Here is a 24,839-nt window from a genome sequence, read left to right as displayed (position 1 = left end):
ATGGTGCTGAACGACCAATCGCAGGATTATCATCTTTTTGCGATGTTGATGCTTTTGTCTTCTGCCTCACTGTCTGTTCTTTCCCAGGCTCTTTGCATTTCTGTTGTGTCAGCAGAGTCTCTTTCAAGCAGAGCCATTAGTGGATCAACAATCTCACTCAGGAGGTGTTTTCAGATCATTCAAGAGTGTGGACATACAGTTTCCAAAGAAAAAAAAAAAGGGAAGCTGAAAAATGGAGCTCTGCTGAAGCTTTAACAGCAATGGTCCAGTGACAATATACGTAATATAAATAGTAATTATTTTATTTTATTTTTTTCTTACATTCTATATCATCACTCTCCATGTGGAGCAAGATTTGCCAGTGGAAATCAGTACGTCATCAGAAAGTCCGTCACTGGTGAGTCACAGAAAGCAGGATGGATTTTAGATGCATCTAATCGAATCCCTTTCTGTGAAGGCTTGCCTTCAAACTGTTCCCAAAACCATGACTCAGACACAAGAGAAGGTTTAAGCAGCTAAAAGTAAGCACTGAGAGTAATTTGGTGGTGAAGGTTCTTGGTGGTAGTGGGTGGCTGGTGAATAATACGTATCTACCAGAGATCTGGGGCACAAGGAAAAAAACACACAAATACATAATGCTGTGGTGACAAGCGTAGGGGGAGACCAAATAAATACAGTTTGGGTCTGATTGGAGAAGGAAGCAAAGGTGTAGCTGGTGCCAACCACATACCGAGAATTTGCTGCACCCACCCACGTGGCCACACACACACACACACACACAGAGAGAGAGAGAGTGGGAGAGGAAAGTAAACACCGGAGTCATAGAACAGATACCAACACTTTCCACATACTGTATTTGTGGATTCATAATGAAACAACCTTTCCTATGTGTTGTGTGAACACAGTCTACACAAGAAGATGTGTACTCACGCACCATTAATGTTGGCGGTTAGAGTCCTACCTGCACATTCAAATATAACTAAGCTGCAGCCGATTTTATCTTTGATAGACGGAAAAATCGAACACTCCGAAGTAAATGCCTTCATTTTGCTCGTTTTGTTATTGCATGTGCAACAACGTCTGACTTCTGCACCTGACAAACAGGAAGGCGTGTGCATGTGTGTCAGCCACAGGATGTCAGATTATCGCTGTTGATTTTTCCACGCCGTGCAACACACCCACTGTATTCACCCAAGACTTTTCAACTTCAACAACTATGAAGATTTTTTTTCTGCATCAATTGTACCAAGAGTATGCACAATCACCCTTACACACTCATACAAGTGAGGTCAACTTCACTCTGTGCCATCTGGATGGTGAAGATGTTAGTGGCAGCATATTGTTATCATATGCTAAAGAGCTAAACGGTCATTTATGATTTTCACTCTGTTGCTACCAAACTGTTTGATCCAAAATGTTTCATAGACAGTGTGAGGTAGTAAACTTTTCCAACTTTTTTTGTAACATTCAAAAATATTGGTTGAAATTTGTGACAATATGTTTCACTTCACTTTCGTGCATGTGCACATACCTATATTCCCGAGCACCAGAATGCAAAACACTTTTCCCCATACATACTAGTTGTCCAGACTGCCACAGGCTATAATTTCAGTCTTAGGATAAGCAAGAAAAGAAGTAAAATGAAATCAAAAGATCTAAAATGAGGACAACGGCCTTCTGCAGGGAACAAGTTATAGATAACACCCGAGATGCTGTGAAAGACCTGGGAACTGTTGTGTGAACAGATGATTTCTCCTGAGGGAGATATCATTGTACGGAGCTGGTTGGGAAAACCATAATGAATTCAACTGGAAAATGAATGTGCAGAAATGATGTGTGTATGAAAGCCAAACTGGGAAGGGGAAGGCTCTGACGGATATGATGCAAATGACTCACAAATGCTTTTTCTTGAAAGGAAGTGAGTGTTAGGTAGAGGCTTCTAAAGTCCCAGAAAATACTCACACTCTCTCACATGCCTTGGCTTGTGGAACCTGACAATAGCCTTTTATGCACAGAGGATCCAGAGGAAGAGAAGTGCTGTTGAGAAAACAGAAGTTACTAATTAAATCAAATTTTCCTGTGCACATGGACGTCTGGCTGAATTCTCACCCCCCCCCCCCTTTCTCTCCCTTCATCTGTATCTTCCAGATGTTTGACTTCCTGGTATAGTGACTTTGTTTTAGTGCTGTTTCATGTTCTGCTGTCACAGCAGGACATATTGAGGCTGATCATTAGTGTGAATGAATAATGAGCACAGCTGGAAATGAATAAGAAGAAAGGCACCACAAGAGAACACATCCGACATCGCTTGAGTTACAGGATATGCGTGATTTAATAGATTCCAAAGGCATCAGTATAGAACGGCCGGGAATAGAATCACAGCATCCTGAGGAGACCTTGTGTTTACTATATTTTTACATGACAGCAATTGGAAATAGCAACTGAAAAAAATCCTGCTGTTTCTTTGGTTAACGTTACACTTACTAAATTGATTAACTATTACCAGTAATGTTTCCTTCCAAACCATTAAAATGTTTTTTTCAGGATTAGCAACATCTAAATCTCTTTTCTTATACAGCTATTATTCTGGGGATGTGTAGCATTAGCCTGACTGGTGCTACTCCCTTATTTCCATGTCCTCTGCATGTTTAATCAAATGTTACACATTTTAACAAGGAATGCAAAGATTTTGCCCAAATATATATATTTTTTAAATCACATCATATATTTAGCATGAAATGTGTATAAAAGTTCTTTTTTCAGTTTCACATGTTACCATTTAAAAGTTGAAACCCATCAAAAAGTCTGCCTGAAACATTGATGCCAGCCAAGGTGTGGAAGCTTTTGTGTAGCAGTAGCTTGAGGTAGCTTGTGGTATATTGCTACTGCTGACAAAATCTATAAACCAGATGTTACTTTAATTGGAATTTAATCTCCAAATTGATTATTTTTCTTTAAAATGATCCATATGATGGAACACAAGTATTTTAATCTCAGAAACACTGTAGTGTTTGCTGATTCCGTTGTTTTAAAAAAAAAAATACAGATAGAAAATCCTGCAAAAAAAAAAAAAAAAAGGTTGGCAAAAATGTAGTTGATGACACTGGTGTTTGTGATCATAATGGGAAACAGAGGGAAGATGATAAAAGGAAACAGTCATTTCCTGTAAGGCGGCTTTGTGACGTACATAATGATGTGCAGTTCTCCCGTTGTAGCCTCAGCAGGCAGGAATGTGACATCAGAGGCGGGATCCCACTTGAGGATAAGGTACAGCCAACACAAACACACTCATACACATCAGAGCCAGAAAAAGATTAAGCCGAGGGTCAGTGAATCAGTAACAGAGAAAGGGAAGGATGTCCCTTCCTTCTATTCATTCTATACCCACTCTGCCTTGCTTTCCTTGCCTTGCCTTCTTTTTAAACAAAGATTACAAAGATTTTATACATCAAATTACTGAGTTCTTTTTTTAAACATATGATCAAACAAATGATGGCACAAAGTGAGCAATCTTCACAGGAACATAATCAGTTCAACATTTCCTGTAAGAACTGCTCCTTAAGGAAAAACAGTAGACATGGGAGCAACTCACACACACACACGCACACACGCACGCACGCACGCACGCACGCACGCACTCACACACACACACACAGTTCGTATAATTAAGATACATATGCAATATGCATTAGCTACATCAAAAAACTCTTTTAGCTTTAATTAAAGAAGACAGGCATTGGCTGAAGTGTACAATTATATCTAATTTCAAATTACATTTCTATTAATTAAGCCCTACTGATTGTAAAATGAGAAAATGATGTGGGCAGCAATGGGAATCAGTCATTTCTATATTATATACGTACAGACCCAACATATGACATAAATTCCCTGATGGAACCTCCTTAAGGGATAAAGAAAGTTATACTTTACTCTAGACCCTTTTCAACAAATTAGAATATCATGGCAAAGTTTATTTATTTCTATAATTACATTCAAAAAGTTAAGCTTTCATAGATTATAGATTCAGGGTCCACAATTTAAATGATTTCACGTTCTGTATTAATAATTGGTTTATTTTGACATAATTTTGGTTAACAGCTCATAAAACTCACAAAAAACAGAAATTCAAGAGATTAGAATACTGTGAAGAAGTCGCCAGTAACTTCTTGGTTTTGCAGAAAAAAAGAGAAAGAAATTAGGATCATATCAAATCAAAATTATGGTACTTTCAAAATGATGTCAATCTTCAATACTTGGTTTGGAATCTCTTCGCTTTAATCACTGTCTCAATGAGCCATGGCATTGAGAGAATCAGCCTCTGTCATTGCCTGGGAGTTATTGAAGCCCAGATTTCCTTGATGCTTGCTGTCAGCTCATCTTTGTTTTTGTGTCTGGTGGCCTAATTGCCCTCTTGATAATGCCCCATATATTCTCAATGGGGTATAGGTCTGGTGAGTTGTCTGGCCAGTCAAGTACTGTGATAGCATTGGCATCAAACCATGTTTTGGTGCTTCTGACAGCATGGGCAGGGACCAGGTCCTGCTGAAAGATGAAATCTGTATCTCAATACAGATGTTTTGGTTTTTTTTACAGTGTGGGAGCCCTCTGCATTTTCATATGCGTCTCAAAGAAGCAGTCAGTCATAATTAAAAGGAATTTCTTAAGCAAAAGATAATATTATAGGGAATGAATCCATAGGAGACATGTACAAAGCTTTGTGTCCGCCAGGGAGCAACATGAGGACAGTCCACCGTTTCATTAGATGATGAGAGATGCATCAAACCGTTCATCCATCCATCTATCCACTTTCTTGAAGAAGAGATGACCGCAACTGTCTCGTCCACCTGCAGACCACGTGTTTTGCCGGAGCCTATCCCAGCTAACTACAGTGAACAGGTGGGGTATACCCCTGTTGTTTTGCCAGCACATCGTTCAGAAAACACATAATCTACCTGGGCTGAAAGTAAACAAGTAAAAGATAACAAATTACACCAAAATACAAGTTTTGAAGTTTTAAATTTCATACAGTCCCTTACTTCATTTTGTCAAATCAGCACAGTACCTCACCTATGTCCTTTGGTCCCAACAGTGGAGAACAGGTGAGTCTGGGACACTAGTTTGAAGGGTAGTGATCCATTTCAAACCAAGTGAAGCCCACACAAATTGAAAGAACAATAAGTAATTGAGACACCTGCAGGAGTATGAGTTTTTGCATAACACCTGCTGATAAAATTGTAAATAAAATCTTCTTATATATCAACTTTTCATTTATGGGACTAGAAAAGACACCAGCAACTCTGATAAAAAAATGAACTTCAGAATCATTCCCGTGTTTACTACAGGGGTTAACTTGGTATTTGGCAGGTGGAGGAACCTTAAAATCTGATATGGTGGCAAGAGACTTGGTCCAGAGAAAATGAGGTAATTTGGGAAACTTACATTTGAAATGTATGTCTCTGTACAACACTTTAAACCCTAATGTCACAGGCAGATAATTTCATATGAAATTATTTCAGATTTATGAGTGGCCTTTAAGTGACCTCTCCACCAGACCGTGATGTCATATATAACATCACATCACTTATAACTTTACACTACAGTTAAAGCAGTCAAGTACTGAATGTATTTACTGCATTTAACATCTACTAATACCTTATTAAACACTCCTAAAGAAAGACTAGGTGACTTTTGCAACTTTGGGAATGGATTCTCAGTGCAGTCCAACAGAAACGGAGCCTCTGAATCCGGACATGTCCTACATGTGTATCCCTAAAAAGCTGCTTAATCCCTCTTCAGTGACAAAGTAAACTCATTTTAGATTTCGAACACATTTGGAAATGTGTTATTCTGTCATCAGTAATAATTCATGACCCACTTAACTCTGTTAATCATTATGCTCTGATCTATGGTATTTCCAGGTTTGACCACTTGAACAAAATAAGAAAAAAGAAAAATAATGAGAGTTCATGGAGCTGAGGAAGCAGTCACATTGCTGAAGGACATTGGCATTTTGTTATTAAGTTACAGTATGTGTCCAGAACTGTTGAGGAGATGTTTAATGCTGACATTTCTGCGCAGTGTCTAAAAAGCTGACTGATCTTTTCTGCTGTGGAGGCTATGCAGTATATTTTCTAAGATGTGTTCCATGCTCTTGTCAAGGTTATTCTAATCCTGTTATGAATGGCTGAATCAATGCAATACTTCTGTCTTTTTTTGTTTTTATTCTTGATTTTAACTTTTAGATGCTTCAAATGCTTACGATATTTTACCTGATAATGGGATGGTGTTCTATATCTTTTCAAGAAATACCATTTATTCAATGCCTAAAAGTTCTTATTTTTGACAGGGATAGGGGTAGGGTGAGGTACTGTTTGCAGATGCATTACTCCAGGTGACACTGAAGAAAAAAGTTTCTACTGGGACCAGTCATTCTCTAACCAAGTCAGTGGAAGACAGCCAAAGCCCATACTGGCATGGAGACAAAATGGGAAATTCAGAAATAAAGAGATCAAGATTTGAACCCAAAGCCTTCTTGCTGAGATAACAGTGCTGAGTTCTGCACCACCATGCTGTTGCTTTCACATCAATATCAAAAACATCAAACTGTGACGTGTTACATAGTTTTTCCACATAAAGTGAGTGAATATGACAATGAATATGATTTGAACTGTAAACCCATTAAAACATCTTGTAAAGCACAAGAAGCACTCATATGACAGGTTTTAAATTATGTAACAATTTGAACATTATTCTACGTAATGAATTATACAACCTTTTTTTAAAAAATTCACTTGCAGTTCAATGCTTCAAATAAAACAACCAAAGCAGGTTATGTAGTCATGATTGATGTTGTTATTCAATGTTGTCATGGCTCCACACAATAATTGATATGGTGACTACAATAACAGCAGCTACAAAAGTATGACCCAACCTCATTGGAGGAGCAAATATTTGATATCAGCTATGCTGTATTTCTTTTGTTACACTGGGAATAATTGAATCATTTGCACAGCTACATCTCTGAAGATCAGGAATACACATTCAAAATAGAAATAATGAGGGAAATGGGTGTCAATACTTTCAAAATATAGTAGGAGTCCCTCCTCTATTTGCACCAGCAGATAGTATCAGTAATTGAGGATGAATGATATATACTTTAAGAAGACCGAAGGAAATTCATAATGAGCTGGTCTTTATTTACTATAGCTCTCCTGCCAGCAATGACACAAATCAACAGATCTCCTTCTTGAAAAGACTACACAGCATCACAATGAAGTCCATTCACCTGTATGTTTATTGTATAGTGTTACACCCAACAATGAACTCCGGTTTTATTTAGAGGAAGTGATTGGACAACTTAATCCAGAAACAAGGCCAAAGGTTTACATGGATATAGAAAAATGATTTGAATGTGCCATTGATCAGTAGTATATTCATTTAGGTTTACATCATATGAAAGCAAACAAACAGTAAGTGCAGTGTGACATAGTGTTGAATTCAGAAAGTATTCAACACCAGAGGCACACATTTGCATGTCTGAGCACTGGCTCAATGAAATGAAATAAATGTCTCATGCTGCAATAAAAGATGTGCAATCAGCACATTTATAGTCACTACGCAGACTTATGATCTTTTCACGTCGTGCCAGTGTCCAATCACTATTAGAATAGAGGTTTGGTCACAGTTTACTTTCCCCTGTTTCTCTCATCCTTTTTTGGGATTCACTGAGCAGCTTTCAAATGAGGTTTGTCTTTCTATTGGCGCCTCTTTTTTATGTACACACCAAAAAAAACAGCTCCAAGCAAGGGTTGTTATTGCCTCTGAATTTTTTTTTATATATAAGTGAACTTACATACATGTTTTTATGCAGATTCATCTATGTGTAAAATTGTTTCTTTTCATGTGTTATTTGTTTATGTGTATTTTTCCTTAAAGAAGGAAATTTGAAGGGAAAGTGGAATTGTCTAAAAAAAGTGATTGCAATAGTTGTAAAGAATTTGCACATTAGTACCTTGTATCCTAGGCTACACCTTAAATGAATGCATAGGTATCTTGTTTAAATATGAATACCACAAGCAATCAAACTTTTATAGGATTGCAGATGCCTTGATAATGGACTTAGATTGTCTGCATCTTTAGTGAATCTACTGCTCGTCTACAGGGCAGCAAGAACGGGGTTTCAAATCAACTCTGGGAAAGAACAATGGGAGCCTAAGCAGTAGAACTGGTTTAAAACTCAGTGTACTCAGTGTATTTTGTTCCTACCACATGTTTAAAGACTGAAATTTTTAAGAAATCAATAGCTTCCCTAGATCGACCATTTGGTATTCTTACTACTTCCAGCTACTTAAACGAAACCAGAAATGAAACTGACCCATATGTCAACATCCAAGGTATGTCAGCCAACCCTGTACTGCACAACTATTTCACACAGGTTTACTTCTGCATGGTGAAAATATCAACTGGACAGTCTGCCTGCATAGTTAAGAGTCAATTTATTTGCATTATATAGATGCAAGCAGTCTTTTTTAGTGATATTAAATGATTAAATGCTTCAAAAATAGTCATCTGCATAAAGCAATTCCTATAATTTTAAATATGTCTACAGCTTTACCCTCACTGCCAAAGGTCTTACTGCACTGCATCAGGAATATTTTGTTAAACCTGCATTCACTAACCAAAGGTTGACCAGAAAATAGTTCCGAAAGAATGCTTCATTTTGATTTTCTCACATACCAAATGCATATGAGAACTACAAAGTCAGTTTTGAATCATCTTTATTTTTATCCCATTCCACCCCCCAAAAAAGTTACATACAAAAGGTGATCGGAATTGAACATTTCCTTGTGTCAAGACCATTACATTTACATAATAAATAAAAAACATTTATAAATAAAAATAAATAAACAGGACATTATGCGCCAAAAAATAAAGACTCTTCTGATTTGGCAGATGGCTTTCACAATGTTGGGTTTTTTGAAAACAGGTGTAAGTAATACTTGCATTCCAGGTCACAGTTTTTAAGATACAACTCTGTCTAAAAAGCCATGTAAACTGATATACGGATTACAGTACAGTACAACAGAGTACAATGTTTTTCCATAGTAGATACTACTGGGATATATAGGATACTCTAAAAGTTTATACCAAGTAGTGAGTGTAGTGCTTTTGAACTTACTTCTAAACTTGGCTGAAAGTACAAAAGTAAATTCCATCTGTCAAACTCATCTCAACTTTTGTTTGTATCCAGCTTGACATTCACAAAGAGCTGTTATTGCACTATACAGACATCCCTCAGAAAGGCACTTTTATCCCTACTCCCCCACCCCCTCAAGCCAACAGTTTTATTTACGGCATATGTGTGATACACACACACCTACTTTATGTGAATTTAAAAAGGAATGATTTTAAAACCAACAAAATTTAGTTTTGTGTACTTGTGAGATTTGTTTCCAATATTCAAAAAAAAAAAAAAGAACAAAATTCATGTGACTGAACAGATGCAGACATGCTTGCTCTTTTCCTTAGCATCACTATCAAATAGAGCCAGGAATGTTATTTGTGCATGTGCGGTCAACATCGTAGTGTGATCCTATGGCTGGTTCATTTTTTCTTAAAGAAAAAAAAAAAGACTGTGCACCATAGTCCAAAGAGGACGGAAACCAACCGAGGACAGGAGGGTCTCTCTCCAATCAAATCACAGTTCTTCCCAAAGCATCGCTGCTGCAAGATTACAGTACAAGTGCAAGTCAAAACCATAAAATATGCTGCTGCTGAAACAGAGCCTAAAAAGTATTCCAGCTGCAAGATTTTTCTTGTTGCAGGCAAAAATGACAATTCTAGTGTTGCGATACCTTTGAAAACCCACGCCAGAGTTATTGGCTTTCAGGAGAAAGCTGCAGGGCTGGTTGGTGACTTGGAAAGATCCAGCCAAAGAAACTGAAGGTAGGCATGAGCTTGGGGGTTTATTTAGGCATCAACTTGTGAGGGATCCATCTTTACAGGCCAAGTAGGAGTTCTCTTGTTTTGGTGGATACCCTTGAGGGCGATGCTCCATTGGGTAATGTCCTGACTGCTTAATGTTTATCAAGGTCAATCTACTCGAATCTGCTGCATAAGCACCAGTTAGCCCAAGAATATTTACTAAACTCCTGAGCAGTCTTCCATCTGGCAACAAAAAAAGAAGTCAGCTCCTCCCCATAAAGTCTTGAGAAATCATACCAAACAAATCAAATCAAGTTGCCTAAAAGGAAATGTTAACCAGTTTATTTTGCCTCCAAGCCATCTGCCTCTCAGGCAGCCAGGGAGGCACGAAGCTGTGCTTTCAGGCATCTGTATGGTGTTGAAGCAGCTGCACCACATATCGCAATCGATGTCTTAGCTCAGCGGTGCATCCCATTTCAATCAGCATGCTAAGGAGGTAAGTGTATGAGACACGTTCACGGCTGATGTAGGTGAGCAGGTAGGAGTCATCAGACGACTTGCACAAGATAATCTTTGTGTGGTCCGTGTAAAAGTTAACCTGGAAAGGATTACAAACCATGAACAAAGGGTATGAAAGATGGGCAAATCAAATACTTGTGAGTAAAACAGGTATATATCATGTGTCTAACTTTAGTTTTGTTTAAAGTGTTGCAGCAATACAAAAAGCATTCATCTTAACCAACCTGTAAAGTGCCGTTATTGAACAGCATAACAAGAGCGTGGTCCGTCTTGACCCACTGAAGCAGCAGAGGAGGAGGGCCTGAAATTTGATCCTCACAAACCAGATCTCCACCCTGAGAAGTCAAGGACAAAAGATTTAGTGTGTATGTCGCCTTTATTGTGCACTTGCTTTGAATTAACTTGAAAAATACACAAAAAAATTTGTTTTAAGAGTTGTTTTGTCAATACATTTTTGAAGTCTAAGTGTTCCTTTAAAAATGGCTCTGGAATTCTGTCTCACTTCTTGATCTTACCTCCATGAGGTTCTGCTCCATGTAGTTGGCCATAAGCTCCACAATTTGTTTCTGGCCGCGAAGCCGCTCAGGCAGGGAGTTGGCAGGGAAAGTGAAGTGTTTGTTGTTGGTCAAGCAGTAGTGGACTGTACTGTTTGGAGGAAGATTAACACATAACCGTCAATTGAGTTACTTCGCAGTTATTCTTTGAGAAGTTAAGCATGTGGTTTTATGTAATAGCGAGTACTGGAGGTCTTAAACTGCTTACTTGCGCTGGTTACATAAACTGAGGTGCGTTCCCTCATTGAAGAGCACGCCGATGCTTTGGTTTGAGAGCTGGTAGCCAAACCCATATTTGTTTGAGTAGTCCACCCATTTAGTCACCCACAGAAAGGACGGTGGCCTGGACAGACACGGTGGGTTTCTTGTGGCTAGAGAGATAAAGATTTTATGAGTAATAAAACAAATTCAGCGAACATTATGTTCTTACAAATCATGACAGCAAAATCCTCCACATGTAACGATAAAGTGATTCCTTATCAATAATCAGGACTTAGTTCCCTTAAGAAACAGCATGTTCTTGTGTTCTACTGTCCACTCAGACCACAAGATTCTTAGATGCTACTCAATGTTTCCAGTTGTCCTCGTTTTAGAGATTTCAGACTTGTCAAACATCATTATTCTGTCTGAAGATCTCCTGCAGTCCACAGTTGTATGTCCAACTTTATGATCTACCTGCAGGCATGGTTGCCAGGCAGCTGTTGAGCACTTTCACAGATGATTCAGCGATAGCTGCAGGAGTAAGGATGGCCTCACATGCTAGAGAGAAAACAAAAATCCTATTTAGACCATTGATTTGTAACGCGCACAAACAGAAACAGAGAGAGAGAAAATTGGATTCCTACGTTCAGTGCTGCTGGCCATGGTGCCTTTGAAGGACCGTGAGATTGACTTCCTGGATTCCTCCTCAGCAGGAGTCTGTTCCAGAGGCACAGAACTGACCAGCTGACCGGGCGGAGATGACACCTGAAGAGTAACCAGAGAGACGTGATTTAAAAATGCTGAAAAAGAGCACAACCATGAAAAAAATGCACCTCCAAGAGTGGTGAACATATTTTCTGCACGTCATGGAAGAATGCAGTTCCTGTCACTCTCTAGAAATAGCAACTGGACTGGTCAGATTAGTGGAATTCCTCAACTACCGCAGTCACACAAAGATTAACCTAAAGACTGCACAAAAAAAAAACCCATCTCATAGCATAGACAATCTGTTGACAAGCTGGGACAGGAATCTTACACTTCTAATGTTATACAACCAGAAAAATCATCTATGATGACTTTGAAATCTCATCAACAATACACTTCTGAGGGAAAAATAATCGCCAACATAATTAGAAATCCATCCCATGAAATCCCACTGCGGTGGCTGATAAGATTGCCTTACTGTTTCAATGAACATGTTAAAAAAAAGGTACCAAGACCTTGGAATGACCCCACTTTGTTTCAAGTAAACAAATTCAACTTTTTTTTTTTGTTGTCTTCTATGACAAACACCAACCTCATTTGGTCCCACTGTCTTGTAGTTGATCTGCCGGTTGATGGAGCATTTAACGATGCCTGACACCAGTTTGGAAATGTCTTTGTCATCTTTTTCCTCACAAGGAATCTTTTCCACTGCAAAAAAACCCAAACACTTATCTAGTGATAATTTGAAATATTTTTGAAAAGTGCTAGATGAATACATTTCCTTATTCCTGTATGAAAAAGGTGCTGAGCAAATATGTTAGATAGCCTTGCTAACCTCTTGGTTTCTTTTTTCCAAAGAGACTCTTTGCCATCTTGCTGAAGAATTTCTTGGCAGGGCTGGGAGGATGGAGTTCTGGCACCATCACACAGCTGCTAGGGGGAAGTTTATCTGGGGTGAAACCCTAGAAGAATGAAATAGACAAGAGTGTGACAAAGATGCAAGAGGAATGAAGACCACACACACACACACACACATCTTATTTTAGGCTATTATTCCCATTATTACTTTTCAAAGTTTATATATGAATATATATATATATATATATATATATATATAAATTTTTTTTTAAATTTATTCTGGATTTCATCTTCTCTAAGCATTACTAAGTAAAACATATAATTAACTATCATTGCTACTTTAAACTGAATACATTACTGTAACTGTTTCGTACTTTTCCAAAGAACTCATGGTTAATGATTTGATCCAGTGAGAGTCTGTCGCTGGGATTTTTCTGCAGGATGCCAGAGATGAGTTTCTGCGCAGCAGGAGACAGTGCAGAAGGCAAATGGTACCTAACTTCCTTTATACACTTGTAGGTCTCCTTCAGGTCAAGAGTCTCAAAGGGAGGGTTGCCACACATCAGTGTATACCTGAATGAGAAAAAGAAATAGCTAATGGTTTTCTGTCCCAAGATTTTAAAAAAACCCTCAGAATTCAAATAAAATTAATGTCAAGAAATGACTGAAAATGCCATTTTTAGTTGAAATCACAAAAAAACCAACAACTCACATGACACACCCAAGGGACCAGACATCAGACTCTGTACCGTGGCCTTGTCTGTTGAGGACCTCAGGGGCTAAGTAGTTTGGAGTCCCACAAATTGTTCTTAAAAAAAAAAGAAAAAAAAGGCAGAATAGACTTAATGTTTGTCCAATTCAAAACTATGTTCTGCTATTCAAGTCTATCATGCAAACAAAGTAGCGGTTACAGTTCTTTCTGGCAGTCAGTGTTCAGGTATTCCACAGGAAGATGTCAAACAGGTACTGAAACTACGCTCTGTGTGCTACATTCAACTGCCACTTGGAAACCTGTTTAGTTGGGTACTTGCTAAAAGGAAAGTTGTGGGAGGAAGTACGTGTTTCAAGGATTGCGTATTCTTTTCAGGTCAATGCATCACTGTGAATGTTGTCCCGTATTGTTCAACAGTACGCAATTTCCTCCAAGATTAATAATGTATGTATCTATCCAGTTATATATACATCAAGTCAAAAAAAGCTACATATAGCTTTATTATAAATGTTGAAGTATTTGTAATTTTCAAATATATAGACATAATTAAGAATTCTAACTTTTTCCTCTGTTCAACCGTCTCCAGCTTGGCAGCAAGGCCGAAGTCTCCCAACCGTAGCTCCATGTTCTCATTGACAAAGAAGTTGCCTGACAGAGAAAAACATGTGTCTAGTCAGCATTTCACAGGAGGAATGAGCCTGCCTAAAGTCATGGCAGATTCCTGGGATGCTTGCGTACGTCAGTGCAGCGCTTTAGTTGCAAGGTTACATACCTAGCTTGAGATCTCTGTGCAAGATTCCACGGCTGTGGAGGTACTTAAGGCCAGATATGATTTGTCTGAGGTAATATCGCACTTCTGGTTCTGTGAGCGTGTGCCTTGCTTTCCAAATGTGTGCCAGGGACTGAAAAGACAATGAATGAACCGTCAGCCCAGCTGTCTGACCGACAACGCAGCTCCACACAAGCACACAGCGTGCATTTACACTGCTGTAGTTTCAGTTAAAGGACTAAGTATAATCACTTAAATTCTGTTAAAAAATGAATGAATGAATATTGTGTGCAGTATATTGTGTCACTTTGGAGTGATGCAAGGAAAGCTGAAAACATGCAACCCAAGCAAATGGAAACTATGCAGACAGACATTCTTCAGGTCTCACCTTTCGACTGCAGAGCTCAAGGAATATGTAGATGTTTTCTTGGTCTTCAAAATAATGAGAGAATTTCACCACATGCTTGTGGGACAGGGTTTTGTGGAGTTCTATCTCATTTGTTATCTGTAAAAAAAAAAGAAAAAATATATATACATATTTACTGCAATCCTAAAACACAGATGCTGACACATGGCTGTGCTGGAGCCTCCTCTCCGGTGACTGCGTACCTTGTCCCTCTGGTGCGGTTTTGATACCCTGCTCTGTGGAATCACCTTCACGGCATACATTTTGTTGTTGGAGAGGTCTGTCATCTCGTAGCATCGAGCAAAGCCACCCTTATGGGGAAACCAATAGGACACTCCAGTTAACAAAAAAAGAGGAGCATCAAGGTGTTGATAAAATCTGTCTCAATTTCCTATATTTGATCCTATATTCGATCTGAACAACAATGAAAATTACACTGTGTCAACCAATACTGAAACTCTGGTGTGGAGGCAGTATTTTTAAATAATTTGTGAATATACCTTGAAAAATCCATCAGGATTCTAAAACTAATCACAAAGTGCAACCTTGGATGCCCTCTACATCCATCTAACAGCTAAAACCCTCCTCTAACATTAATTATACATTACTATTGTGTTGCGTTCTCTGCGTCCTATTCGTGCACAATTGTAGGTGCAATCTGGACCATACAGGCTTGACTACATGACGGATGAGGGAGGCCGAGATGCTGCATTCATTAACCGTAAAGCCGACAGACGTGTCCAGCTCTGCGGCAGGCATCAGAGGGGCACACACTTGGGTGGATGCCCAATGCAGCGGATCGGTAACCAGCAACATGTTGGTACAGCCGCTCCATTCATACATATTTCATTCGGCGTCAGAATCATCACAGACGTGGTTTTTTTTGGGGGGGGTGGGGAGGTGATGCGAATCATATGGAATCAATGAGATGTATAATTAAATACTCGTCTCAGGTGTCATCATATGTGATCGTTCCGGTGAATACAGACCCTTGTTTTATAAGGTGTCTTCAATTACGTGTGCGCAAGAGAGCTGCTGGGCACACCTTGTGCCTGATTCATTCAGCAACGACGCGCAGGGGAGGTTTGGCCACCATGAGGTCATTATCAACACACTGCATTAACAACACACCTGGAGATCGGCAAATGAATCATTTTAATCTGCCAACATCCGGATCAATTTAAAACGGCGATTCTTAGATTAAGAAAGATATTAAGTCCCGTCTTGCGCGTCACATAAAACACCTGAAAACATCCGCGGATCGAGGTGAGAGGAAACGCATTAAAAATCGATCTTCGTACCTTTCCCAAAAGCTTTCCTTTACTGTAGGATCTCCCCGTTTTGGAGTCTGTCACCACCTGAGCCAGTTCTGGTTTGGCTTGCTCGGGTTTATTCCTGGCGTTTTTCCCCGGGGCAGAGGACTGTTGCGGTCCGCGCTCCGGAGCGCGTTTAAACACATCAGCGTTCATGGTGCGGCGTGAAATACGCTGCGCCGCGGTGAAAACAGCCCGTATCTACCGGGCACAGCGGGGCGAAAGGTCGGTCCGGGTAGCCTGAATATATGTAGATATCCTCTTCGTTTATATTGTCAGTAGTTTGGTCTTGTACTGACGCGTTCACTTAAGCATCCATTTCCGTTTGTCGTGTCTGGGCATGGCTCTTTGAGGCTTTATAGGAGGGTGGCGACGTCACGCAAGGAGGAGGAGGCGCACCGGAGGAGCGAGTCCGGACGATTTGTCCAGACACGGTCTCACATCAACGGATGACGAAGAAATATGAATGAATGAATGAATGAAGATGGCGAAACTTATGTTGGTGTGGCTTTACGTCTGCAGTGAGGCCGGTCACATGTTGGAACCCGCAGCTTCCATTCATGTTCAGCTTGATGGAGGAGACTCTGGTTCTTTTGCATTAACTGTTAGGTTGTCATCCATCGCCTGTTGCAAATGATTATCAAATGATCAGCTCCTAAACTCCTGGTGGAAACTATAAAATGGATCAGGTTCAGTGAAATCTGATATATTAAAATGGAAACATTTTATCATTTGACCAATAATGTGGCAGACGATTTTATTCAATACAATCTTGAAACCTTTAAAAAACAAAAGATTGAAACTTTTACCACAAAGGCCTTTGGTGGATTTCCCCCACCAGAGCGTGGGTTGATCGCAAGACAAATGTTGATTGCAGCTGCCATCTGGTGGATAACACGTTCAGCTCAAAAGTTAAGGCTCAGCAGGACTTCTATTATTTTCATCTACTGGATTTTAAAGCTTCAGGCTAATTAAAAATAAGATTGAAATGTAAGTCTGTAAATGTTGTGGCTCTGCAGTTGGGTCTATATTTTTAACTTATGACCACAGGTGTAATTCCTGCCTCAAAACGTTTTTGGGTGGGGTCTGTATGGATTGCAAAATCAGAATTAGGCTCAGTCAAGTAAATGTTTGATTAAAATAGTAAAAATAAAACAAATATTTTTAAGGCGTGTTAAAAATAAGACGACTGAGAGGAAAAGTGAGTTCAACCTGTATTATGAGAATGCCATGAACACAAGAGTGGGCCACTCTATCATCACAAGTAAAATAACCAACTTCATTTCTACATATATAGAAATGTATGGGAAACATTTGAACAGTGGACCTGCACGCACAGTAGACAAGAGAAACATTAGGGAATTAAAATGTTTGACACCATGCAACAAGACTGACTAAAACACAGACCCTTACAGAGATGTATATCCCACTGGATTGATGCATGACAAGCAAAGATTACGCAGCTGTATTTTAAGTTATGGAATGATAAAAAAATAAAGTGAAACACAAGAGCCCTCTGCGTATATTCAATTTAGATATATGAGCATGACATGGGCAAAGGTACGCTATAAAACATGCTTTATATCGGTTGAATTTGGGTGCACAGAAAAAATAAGATGACTCTATATGCCTCACACATTTCATTCATCCAGTTCTAATTTGAAATATGTCTTATCTGATATAAACCTCAAACGATTAAATTTGACTTTAATCTCTGCAACCTGTTGCTCAGGTACAGTCGGATAGCAGAATTATATTTGAACAAGTGTTTGAGCAACTGAGACAAGCATGCATTAAGAACACTGATCATCAGAACAGCAAGGTAAAAAAAAAAACCAAAAAAAAAAAAAACGGCACAGGTTTAACATTACATCCCAAATCTGACTGCTGCATTTCTAGATTTTGTGGTCATGTGATGTACATGCCAGATTTGGCTTCATACCATTTCATTAATGAATTCAAGTTAAGTCAGCTGCAGTCCTGGCTCCTCGAACATTGGTCTGGCTGTGAGAAAGCCATTCAGAAGTCCATCGTGTCCTCTCCTCGTAACTTCTTCTCTTGGGACTCTGACCAGGCTTTATTGATGGTTCTCTTCATCTCGTCGTCTCCCTCTGAGTAAATCTTCTTCAGCATGTTCATCAGCCCATCGCTGGGGTCTGCATTATCATCTAGATTTGGCTTTCTGTTTTGGGACAGTAGGACAACAGTTTGTATTCATAATCAGAATGGAGAAATTCTTATTCTGGTATCCACAGAGGTTGCATTATAAAAAAATTTGCTAACATTGCTGTTAGTCTGTAAGTAGTTGGGGCGGCAGTGGCTCAGCGGTAGAGCAGACGTGTTGAAGACCAGACATCGCCCAGCCATCGGCAGTTCTATTCCCGCTCCCGCCAAGACATCCTGTGAGTTGACGGTGGGAGGCGTCAGCTCACCTCCCAGCCACTGCCGAGGCGCCCTTGAGCAAGGTGCCGTCCCTACTGCAAGCTTTTCATTTGGGGATCGCGATCCCTCACGCGACACTTCACTCTGCCTCCCCCTACATATATAATTGCATGCCTGCAGGCCCCTAGTGCAGGTCCCTAGGGTGTTGTTTGTTTGTTCAGGGGCCTGTATACAACATATATCTGTGTGCATGTCTAACTGTATTAGGAAGAGTGTAAAAAGAATTTCCCGTTTTCGGGATGAATAAAGTATAATTCTTCTTCTTTAGAATAATCAGATGAGTATAACACTAATGTCAACACATAAGCATCGGCAGCTCTCCTAATCATTCTGGAAATATCAGATACAGTGCACAACACCTGGCTCAGTCTCTTTTTAACATGCAGAAGCTTTCAATCCTTAAATATTCCTCCTTTGTGCATTTGAAGTAAAAAAAAGTTGTCTCTTCTATAAACTTACTCTTTCTCCTTGGACTGCTTTTCCACTTTTGTCAGGTAGTCCCAATTCTTTGATGTCTGCTTCTTGCACATGATCAAGACCATGTCTCTTTTTATCTGTTGAAAGGAGCAGATTGTTACAGGCCTTTCAAATGTAGACGCCCATGTTTTTTTGGCAGATGATTTGATGACTCTATATGAAAAATTGTTGAACAGAAATTTGGGACAAACACAACTAACAAATTTGTGTAGGTTCTCAGTCATCCTGGATGAGGTAAATCAAGAACAACAAACAATCAACTGGACTTGCTTTAGGTTGATTGCTCAACCAACCAAAAGCACATCCAAATAAGCAGCTACAGACAGATTGCAATTGTCTCATTTACAAGAAAATGGTAGATGAATGGAGATGACGTGAGACACATTTTAACTAATAAAGAGTGCTTATTTACCTTTTTACAGCTGTCATTTTGATTGATTGGATGCAACAGGTTGAAAATCACTAGATTATGGTTTTTACCATCTAGATCCTTCACCAGCACAGACAAAGACCTGCAGAACAATGTACAAACGCCACAGTTGTATCATATTAACACCATTACTATTAAATATTGTGTTTATATACGATTACCATCTTACCCATCTGTGAAATCGACTTCAACATTTTCTGGTGGAATTTTGTGCACATCCTTCAATGTAAGATATATCTTGACAAATTTCTCTGATTGATCCCATGCTGCGGAGAAGATACGGATGTGTCGACAATTTGTAAATATCTCTGTCAGTCTTGCAATGTATGAAGTAATTTGCAGTATTACTAAATATTGGAACCATACCATAGTTGGTGATTTTGACAGTGTATGTGGCTTTAGGGGCAGCAGCTGGGTCTGCCTCTCTCCTTGCTTGTTGCTCTTGCTGTTGTTTTTTGACAGAAAGCTCCTTCTCCAACCTTTTCTGCTCCTGCTTTAACACCTCCTGCACTCGCTTCCTCTCTGACTTCTCCAGGAGTGAGCCCAGTTCCTGCAAATCTGCTTCCAGCTGGTTGATCTGTATTTGGGGGCAAGAATTAGATCACTAAATGATACAAATTATTAAAGTAGACAGTACATAGAGAGCACATATTAACTGTAAAATTTCTTAAAACACAAAAAATACACAAAAAAACCCCAACTCAAATGAGTACTTTCATCTCAGCTTCATTTCTATTTTAATTGGATATTTCTTTCACCCTGTATAATAGAAGTATATAACGATTTAGGGTACCCGGAAAGCATTATGAATACTGTATATCATATCAGACAATGTTACTGTTATTTTTGTAGAATTACTATTGCTTACAGATGTATGTTAGCTGCAATTCTTGAATAAGAATAAAGGGACAGAACGTCTTTCCAATGCAAGTTGATGGATGGGATAATGTCCTCATTCGGAGTTAGTTGATAAAGTCTTAGTTAGCTTTTAATCAGTCAGATGCCATCTTTAAAAGTGAAAATAACATTATCTTATCTAGCGTCTAGCTACAGCAACCTTTAGCTGTAGCTAGCTAAGCTAATCGGCTCATGCCGCCTGGCATGACGAGGGACCGATGTGAACGTTCACAAATAAATGTTTTAGGTTTAGTTAAACGGATCCATTTACTTTATGAACTACAAAAAAACATTATAGTAGCGATCGCAGGGGTTTGCCGAGTAACCAAGCTAAGGTAACTAACGTGAGCCGAAGCATCGCTGCGAGTGGTTTCGTGTAGTTAAGATTTATCCATCTTCTGTTTGTTAATGCCATATAAATCCAAATTGTTTCCACAACTAACCGAATACAAATGTGTTTACCTGTTCAGTTAAATCCATTTGGGCTTAATCTGTGTAAAGTTGCGTTAGTTTCTGGAAAGATTTCAGCTTTGCCTTCTCCGCTAAGTGTTCAGTGTTCACGCTCAGTGACTGAAGAGCGGTGCTTTATTCTTCTTTAGTGATACCCATATAAGCAGCCGATCGGTGAACAGTCGCCACCTACTGGACAGGAGTATCTTCTTCTCCTTTCGGCTCGTCCATTCAGGGGTCGCCACAGCGAATCAGTTGCCTCCATCTAACCTTGGCTTCTGCATCTTTTTCTCTCACACCAACTACCTTCATGTCCTCTTTCACTACATCCATAAACCTCGTCTTTGGTCTTCCTCTAGGCCTCCTGCCTGGCAGTTCAAAACTCAACATCCTTCTACCAATATATTCACTATCTGTCCTCTGGACATGTCCAAACCATCTCAGTCTGGCCTCTCTGACGACATGTGCTATCCTTCTAATGTACTCATTCCTGATCCTATCCATCCTGGTCACTCCCAAAGAGAACCTCAGCATCTTCATCTCTGCTACCTCCAGCTCTGTCTCCTGTCTTTTCCTCAGTGACACTGTCTCTAGACAACATCGCTGGTCTCACCACAGTTTTGTACACCTTTCCTTTCATTTTAGCTGAAACTCTTCTATCACACATCACACCTGACACTTTTCTCCACCCGTTCCATCCTGCCTGTACACGCTTCTTCACCTCTTTTCCACACTCTCCATTGCTCTGGAATGTTGACCCTAAGTATTTAAAATCCTCCACCTTCTTGATCTCTTCTCCCTGTAACCTCACTCTTCCACTTGGGTCCCTCTTATTCACACACATGGACTCTGTCTTACTGCGGCTAACCTTCATTCCTCTCCTTTCCAGGACAAACCTCCACCTCTCTAGTTTCTCCTCCACTGTTCCCTGCTCTCACTACAGATCACAATGTCATCTGCAAACATCATAGTCCATGGAGATTCCTGTCTAACCTCGTCTGTCATTCTGGCCATCACCATAGCGAACAAGAAGGAGCTCAGAGCTGATCCCTGATGCAGTCCCACCTCCAACTTAAACTCCTCTGTCACACCTACAGCACACCTCACCATTTTTTTACAGTCCTCATACATGTCCTGCAGTGCTCTAACATACTTCTCTGCCACTCCAGACTTCCTCAAACAATACCACAGTTCCTCTCTGGGCACCCTGTCATAAGCTTTCTCCAGATCTACAAAAACACAATGCAGCTCCATCTGGCCTTCTCTGTACTTCTCTATCAACATCCTCAAAGCAAATACTGCATCTGTAGTACTCTTTTTTGGCATGAAACACTGCTGCTAACCAATGCTCACTTCTGCCCTTAGTCTAGCTACAACTACTCTTTCCCATAACTTCATTGTATGGCTCATCAGGTTTATTCCTCTGTAGTTGCCACAACTCTGCACATCTCCCTTGTTCTTAAAAATGGGCACCAGCACACTTCTCTTCCATTCGTCAGGTATCTTCTCACTATCTCAGATCCTGTTGAACAACCCAGTCAGAAACTCTACTGCCACCTCTCCTAGACACTTCCATACCTCTACAGGTATATCATCAGGACCGAGTGCCTTTCCACTCTTCATCCTCTTCAATGGCGTTCCTCTTCTCTCTCTTCCTACGAACACACTTTCCTCCTCTCCTTCTTCGACCAACAGTAGTCCAATTTCCACCGGCACCCTGTAGGTCAACAGCACCGATGGCGGTCATTGTTAACCTGGGCCTCGTCCGATCCGGTACGCAAGTCACAGATTTGATTTGCACGTTTGACTTGGCAAAAGGTTTACGTCGGATCCCCTTCCTGACACAACCCTCTCTATTTATCTGGGCTTGGAACCGGCCCAATAAGACACAGGCTTGTGCCCTCTTGCAGCTACATTGGACGGGAGTATCAAAATATTGTAATTAAAATGACTAACTTCTGAGTAAGTTTTGTTTGTGACTTATTTAGATGCCTTCATGTCTTTGATCAAGAATAACAATTTGGATGGATGGACGGATGTATGGGATAGTTCTGCTGCCACTCAGAGTGCATTTACATTATGAATGCTCTTACAAATGTGGCCCTGTGATATGCTGGCGACATGTCTGCGTTTTATTCCACCTGTCGTCCATAACCAGCTGGGATAGGCTTCAAGCTCCCTGCGACAGCAGATGAAGCAGTCAAGTAGATTGATGGATGGATAGATCATTGATTGATGGACGGATGTTCTTACAATGTGCTGAACTGTGGTGCCGTGGTTTAGTCCAGGCCCCTAACAGAACCTCTGTGTGGAGTGTGGCTTCTGTGCCAGTTCTCACCATGTTCTCTAGCATCCTCTCCAAAACATGCAATTATTACATTATTAAAAAGTTTCAACTACAGTGACGTCAGTGGTTAACTTTAGGAACAAAATGTAATCCTGTAATTCAGCAGCAGGTGACAACTCACAAATTTAATTGCATGAATTTGGATTTTCTCAATTTAGTCATAACAATTATAGTCAGTGATCTCTGCCTTATTTTGCATGGATGACTTCCATTAAATAATATACACTATGATTTAAGAGGAAGTTCAGGTTCATATGCAAGTCTAAGAAACCTGCAGCTTCCATATAGATTCAAAATAATATTCATGTGAAAAATGCATTAAAAAATTTACCTAAATTTTAAAACAAACATGAAGAAGGTAATGTGGAATATTTATTCATATTTATCTGAATGAGTAAAATATACTAATCTTTCCACTGAGGAGTCAGGAGACCATTTCATTTTCCATTTAAATGAAATGCATTTCAATGTTTTTTACAAGTATCCAACTGGGCATGCATCATTTACAAAGTTATTCTTCATTTGCTCCACAGGAAAACACTTTAAATACAGTGCAATATACTCAATTGAATAACTTACAACATCAACATCTTCAAAGACTTCTGTGGACAGCATTGAAACGGTTTTTATTACAGACGAAATTTTGCAACACAACACTGTAAAGCAAGTCTCTATTATGTTCATCCTGCTCCTCTTACACTTTATGATCAAATCTGACTGTATTGTCCAATGTCACCACCTTGCCCTCATGATCCCAGACATCTGGCTGTGGTCAGCTAAATCCCGGAAAACAATGCGGCTCAGTCTCCACCTCCTCTTCACTCCTCGAGGTCTGGAAGTCACCACACATCTATTGCGTATTCTCACAGGGCAACTGTCCCTGGGTAATGCTGCAATTTCTTTATCTGCAATCTCCTGCAAAAGTAAATAACATTTATAAATCTGGTAGCTATTTATTTTTAAAATCAATTGAAACAACTTGGATGAAAAATAGTCCTTGCGCAATGCTTAACACCCGAAAGGGACAATTTTCTTTAAAATTATACATTCAGCTTAGATTTTTACAAAGATAAACAACTGATAATAATAAAAAAAAAACATTAAATTGGATTCAATTCAGCTTTGATGAGCCTAACTCAGCACAACAGGATTCTGCTGAAACTTGGATTATTATTGCCGCGGTGCACCGGCATTGCGCCCGGAGTTCCCTCCGCCTCATGCCCTCAACCAGATGGGATTGGCTCCAGCACCCCGTGACCCGCGGCAGCGGATAAAGCAATTAAGAAAGTGGATGGATGAATTATTTCTTAGTTCTATGACACACTGACTAAAAAATAAATACGAAATTTTACCTGAAGCTCTTTGGGCAGGAGAGTGTTCTTTCGCAGTGCATTGATTCGCAGCCTCTCATCAGCATAGTCATAGGCCATCTTTCTTCTCTTGACGTCCCTCAGCATTCTGCAGTCAACATAATAACCCCTCGCTTGCTCCACTGCTCCCCAGCAGCTCCTAAGGACCTGCACACAGTGTTTACACAGTTGACAGATGACACGACGCAGTTATTTAGGTACAAAACTGTGTTTGTGACATTGCCGGCTAACAAGCTAGCGCCCAAAAGCTAGTAAGTACAAGCTAAAACGGAAAGCGCTCTTCTCGGTTATGTATGAATAACTGAGTCGTAAAGATTCTCATAATAATACACTCTCTTAAACCAGAAGATACGATGCTATAGTAACCAAGATACCTGTTTCGGGACACAGAAAGTAGAGTAAAGGGTATTTAACCCTAAACATGCTATCCTGTTGGCCGCCATATTGAATAAAGGCATGTACGAA

At 39.8% G+C, this 24,839-nt stretch overlaps 3 protein-coding genes across 3 annotated transcripts; all 3 read right to left on the bottom strand.

Moving 5' to 3' along the window:
- Positions 1–8,760: 8,760 nt before the first annotated feature.
- On the bottom strand, positions 8,761–16,279 carry plk3 (polo-like kinase 3 (Drosophila)). Its single transcript, XM_068341160.1, has 15 exons — positions 15,950–16,279; positions 14,852–14,959; positions 14,631–14,747; positions 14,246–14,375; positions 14,034–14,121; positions 13,474–13,569; positions 13,136–13,334; positions 12,739–12,865; positions 12,496–12,611; positions 11,843–11,963; positions 11,673–11,756; positions 11,206–11,368; positions 10,959–11,088; positions 10,668–10,778; positions 8,761–10,522 (listed from the first exon to the last, which is right to left on the bottom strand). Exons 1-15 carry the CDS (start codon positions 16,115–16,117, stop codon positions 10,325–10,327), a joined length of 1,956 nt encoding a protein of 651 aa, XP_068197261.1. The 5' UTR covers positions 16,118–16,279; the 3' UTR covers positions 8,761–10,324.
- Positions 16,280–17,162: 883 nt separating this feature from the next.
- cacybp (calcyclin binding protein) lies at positions 17,163–20,799 on the bottom strand. Its single transcript, XM_068340749.1, has 6 exons — positions 20,670–20,799; positions 19,677–19,887; positions 19,480–19,576; positions 19,293–19,392; positions 18,863–18,957; positions 17,163–18,143 (listed from the first exon to the last, which is right to left on the bottom strand). The coding sequence occupies exons 1-6, from the start codon at positions 20,685–20,687 to the stop codon at positions 17,981–17,983; spliced, it is 684 nt and encodes a 227-aa protein (XP_068196850.1). The 5' UTR covers positions 20,688–20,799; the 3' UTR covers positions 17,163–17,980.
- A 2,559-nt stretch (positions 20,800–23,358) lies between these two features.
- mrps14 (mitochondrial ribosomal protein S14) lies at positions 23,359–24,839 on the bottom strand. Its single transcript, XM_068341265.1, has 3 exons — positions 24,749–24,839; positions 24,357–24,521; positions 23,359–23,919 (listed from the first exon to the last, which is right to left on the bottom strand). The coding sequence occupies exons 1-3, from the start codon at positions 24,830–24,832 to the stop codon at positions 23,737–23,739; spliced, it is 432 nt and encodes a 143-aa protein (XP_068197366.1). The 5' UTR covers positions 24,833–24,839; the 3' UTR covers positions 23,359–23,736.

The sequence above is a fragment of the Antennarius striatus genome, chromosome 18, assembly GCF_040054535.1.
Source record: "Antennarius striatus isolate MH-2024 chromosome 18, ASM4005453v1, whole genome shotgun sequence".
In the NCBI taxonomy this organism is placed as follows: Eukaryota; Metazoa; Chordata; class Actinopteri; order Lophiiformes; family Antennariidae; genus Antennarius; species Antennarius striatus.
The sequence above is the reverse complement of the archived record's forward strand: the minus strand, read 5'-3'. Positions and strand labels throughout refer to the sequence as shown.

Excerpts from the sequence above, each read along its gene's own strand:
- plk3 (XM_068341160.1), bottom strand. The coding sequence starts at position 16,117 with ATGAACGCTGATGTGTTTAAACGCGCTCCGGAGCGCGGACCGCAACAG. Across the intron at positions 12,866-13,135 it reads ACCATGAGTTCTTTGGAAAA|GGTTTCACCCCAGATAAACT; the intron begins GTACGAAACAGT and ends TCATTCTTCTAG. Across the intron at positions 10,779-10,958 it reads TGGAGCAGAACCTCATGGAG|GGTGGAGATCTGGTTTGTGA; the intron begins GTAAGATCAAGA and ends TTGACTTCTCAG.
- cacybp (XM_068340749.1), bottom strand. Across the intron at positions 19,577-19,676 it reads TGTCAAAATCACCAACTATG|CATGGGATCAATCAGAGAAA; the intron begins GTATGGTTCCAA and ends TCTTCTCCGCAG. Across the intron at positions 18,958-19,292 it reads AAAATGACAGCTGTAAAAAG|ATAAAAAGAGACATGGTCTT; the intron begins GTAAATAAGCAC and ends TCCTTTCAACAG.
- mrps14 (XM_068341265.1), bottom strand. The coding sequence starts at position 24,832 with ATGCCTTTATTCAATATGGCGGCCAACAGGATAGCATGTTTAGGGTTA. Across the intron at positions 24,522-24,748 it reads CTTTCTGTGTCCCGAAACAG|GTCCTTAGGAGCTGCTGGGG; the intron begins GTATCTTGGTTA and ends CACTGTGTGCAG. Across the intron at positions 23,920-24,356 it reads TCCTGCCCAAAGAGCTTCAG|GAGATTGCAGATAAAGAAAT; the intron begins GTAAAATTTCGT and ends TTACTTTTGCAG.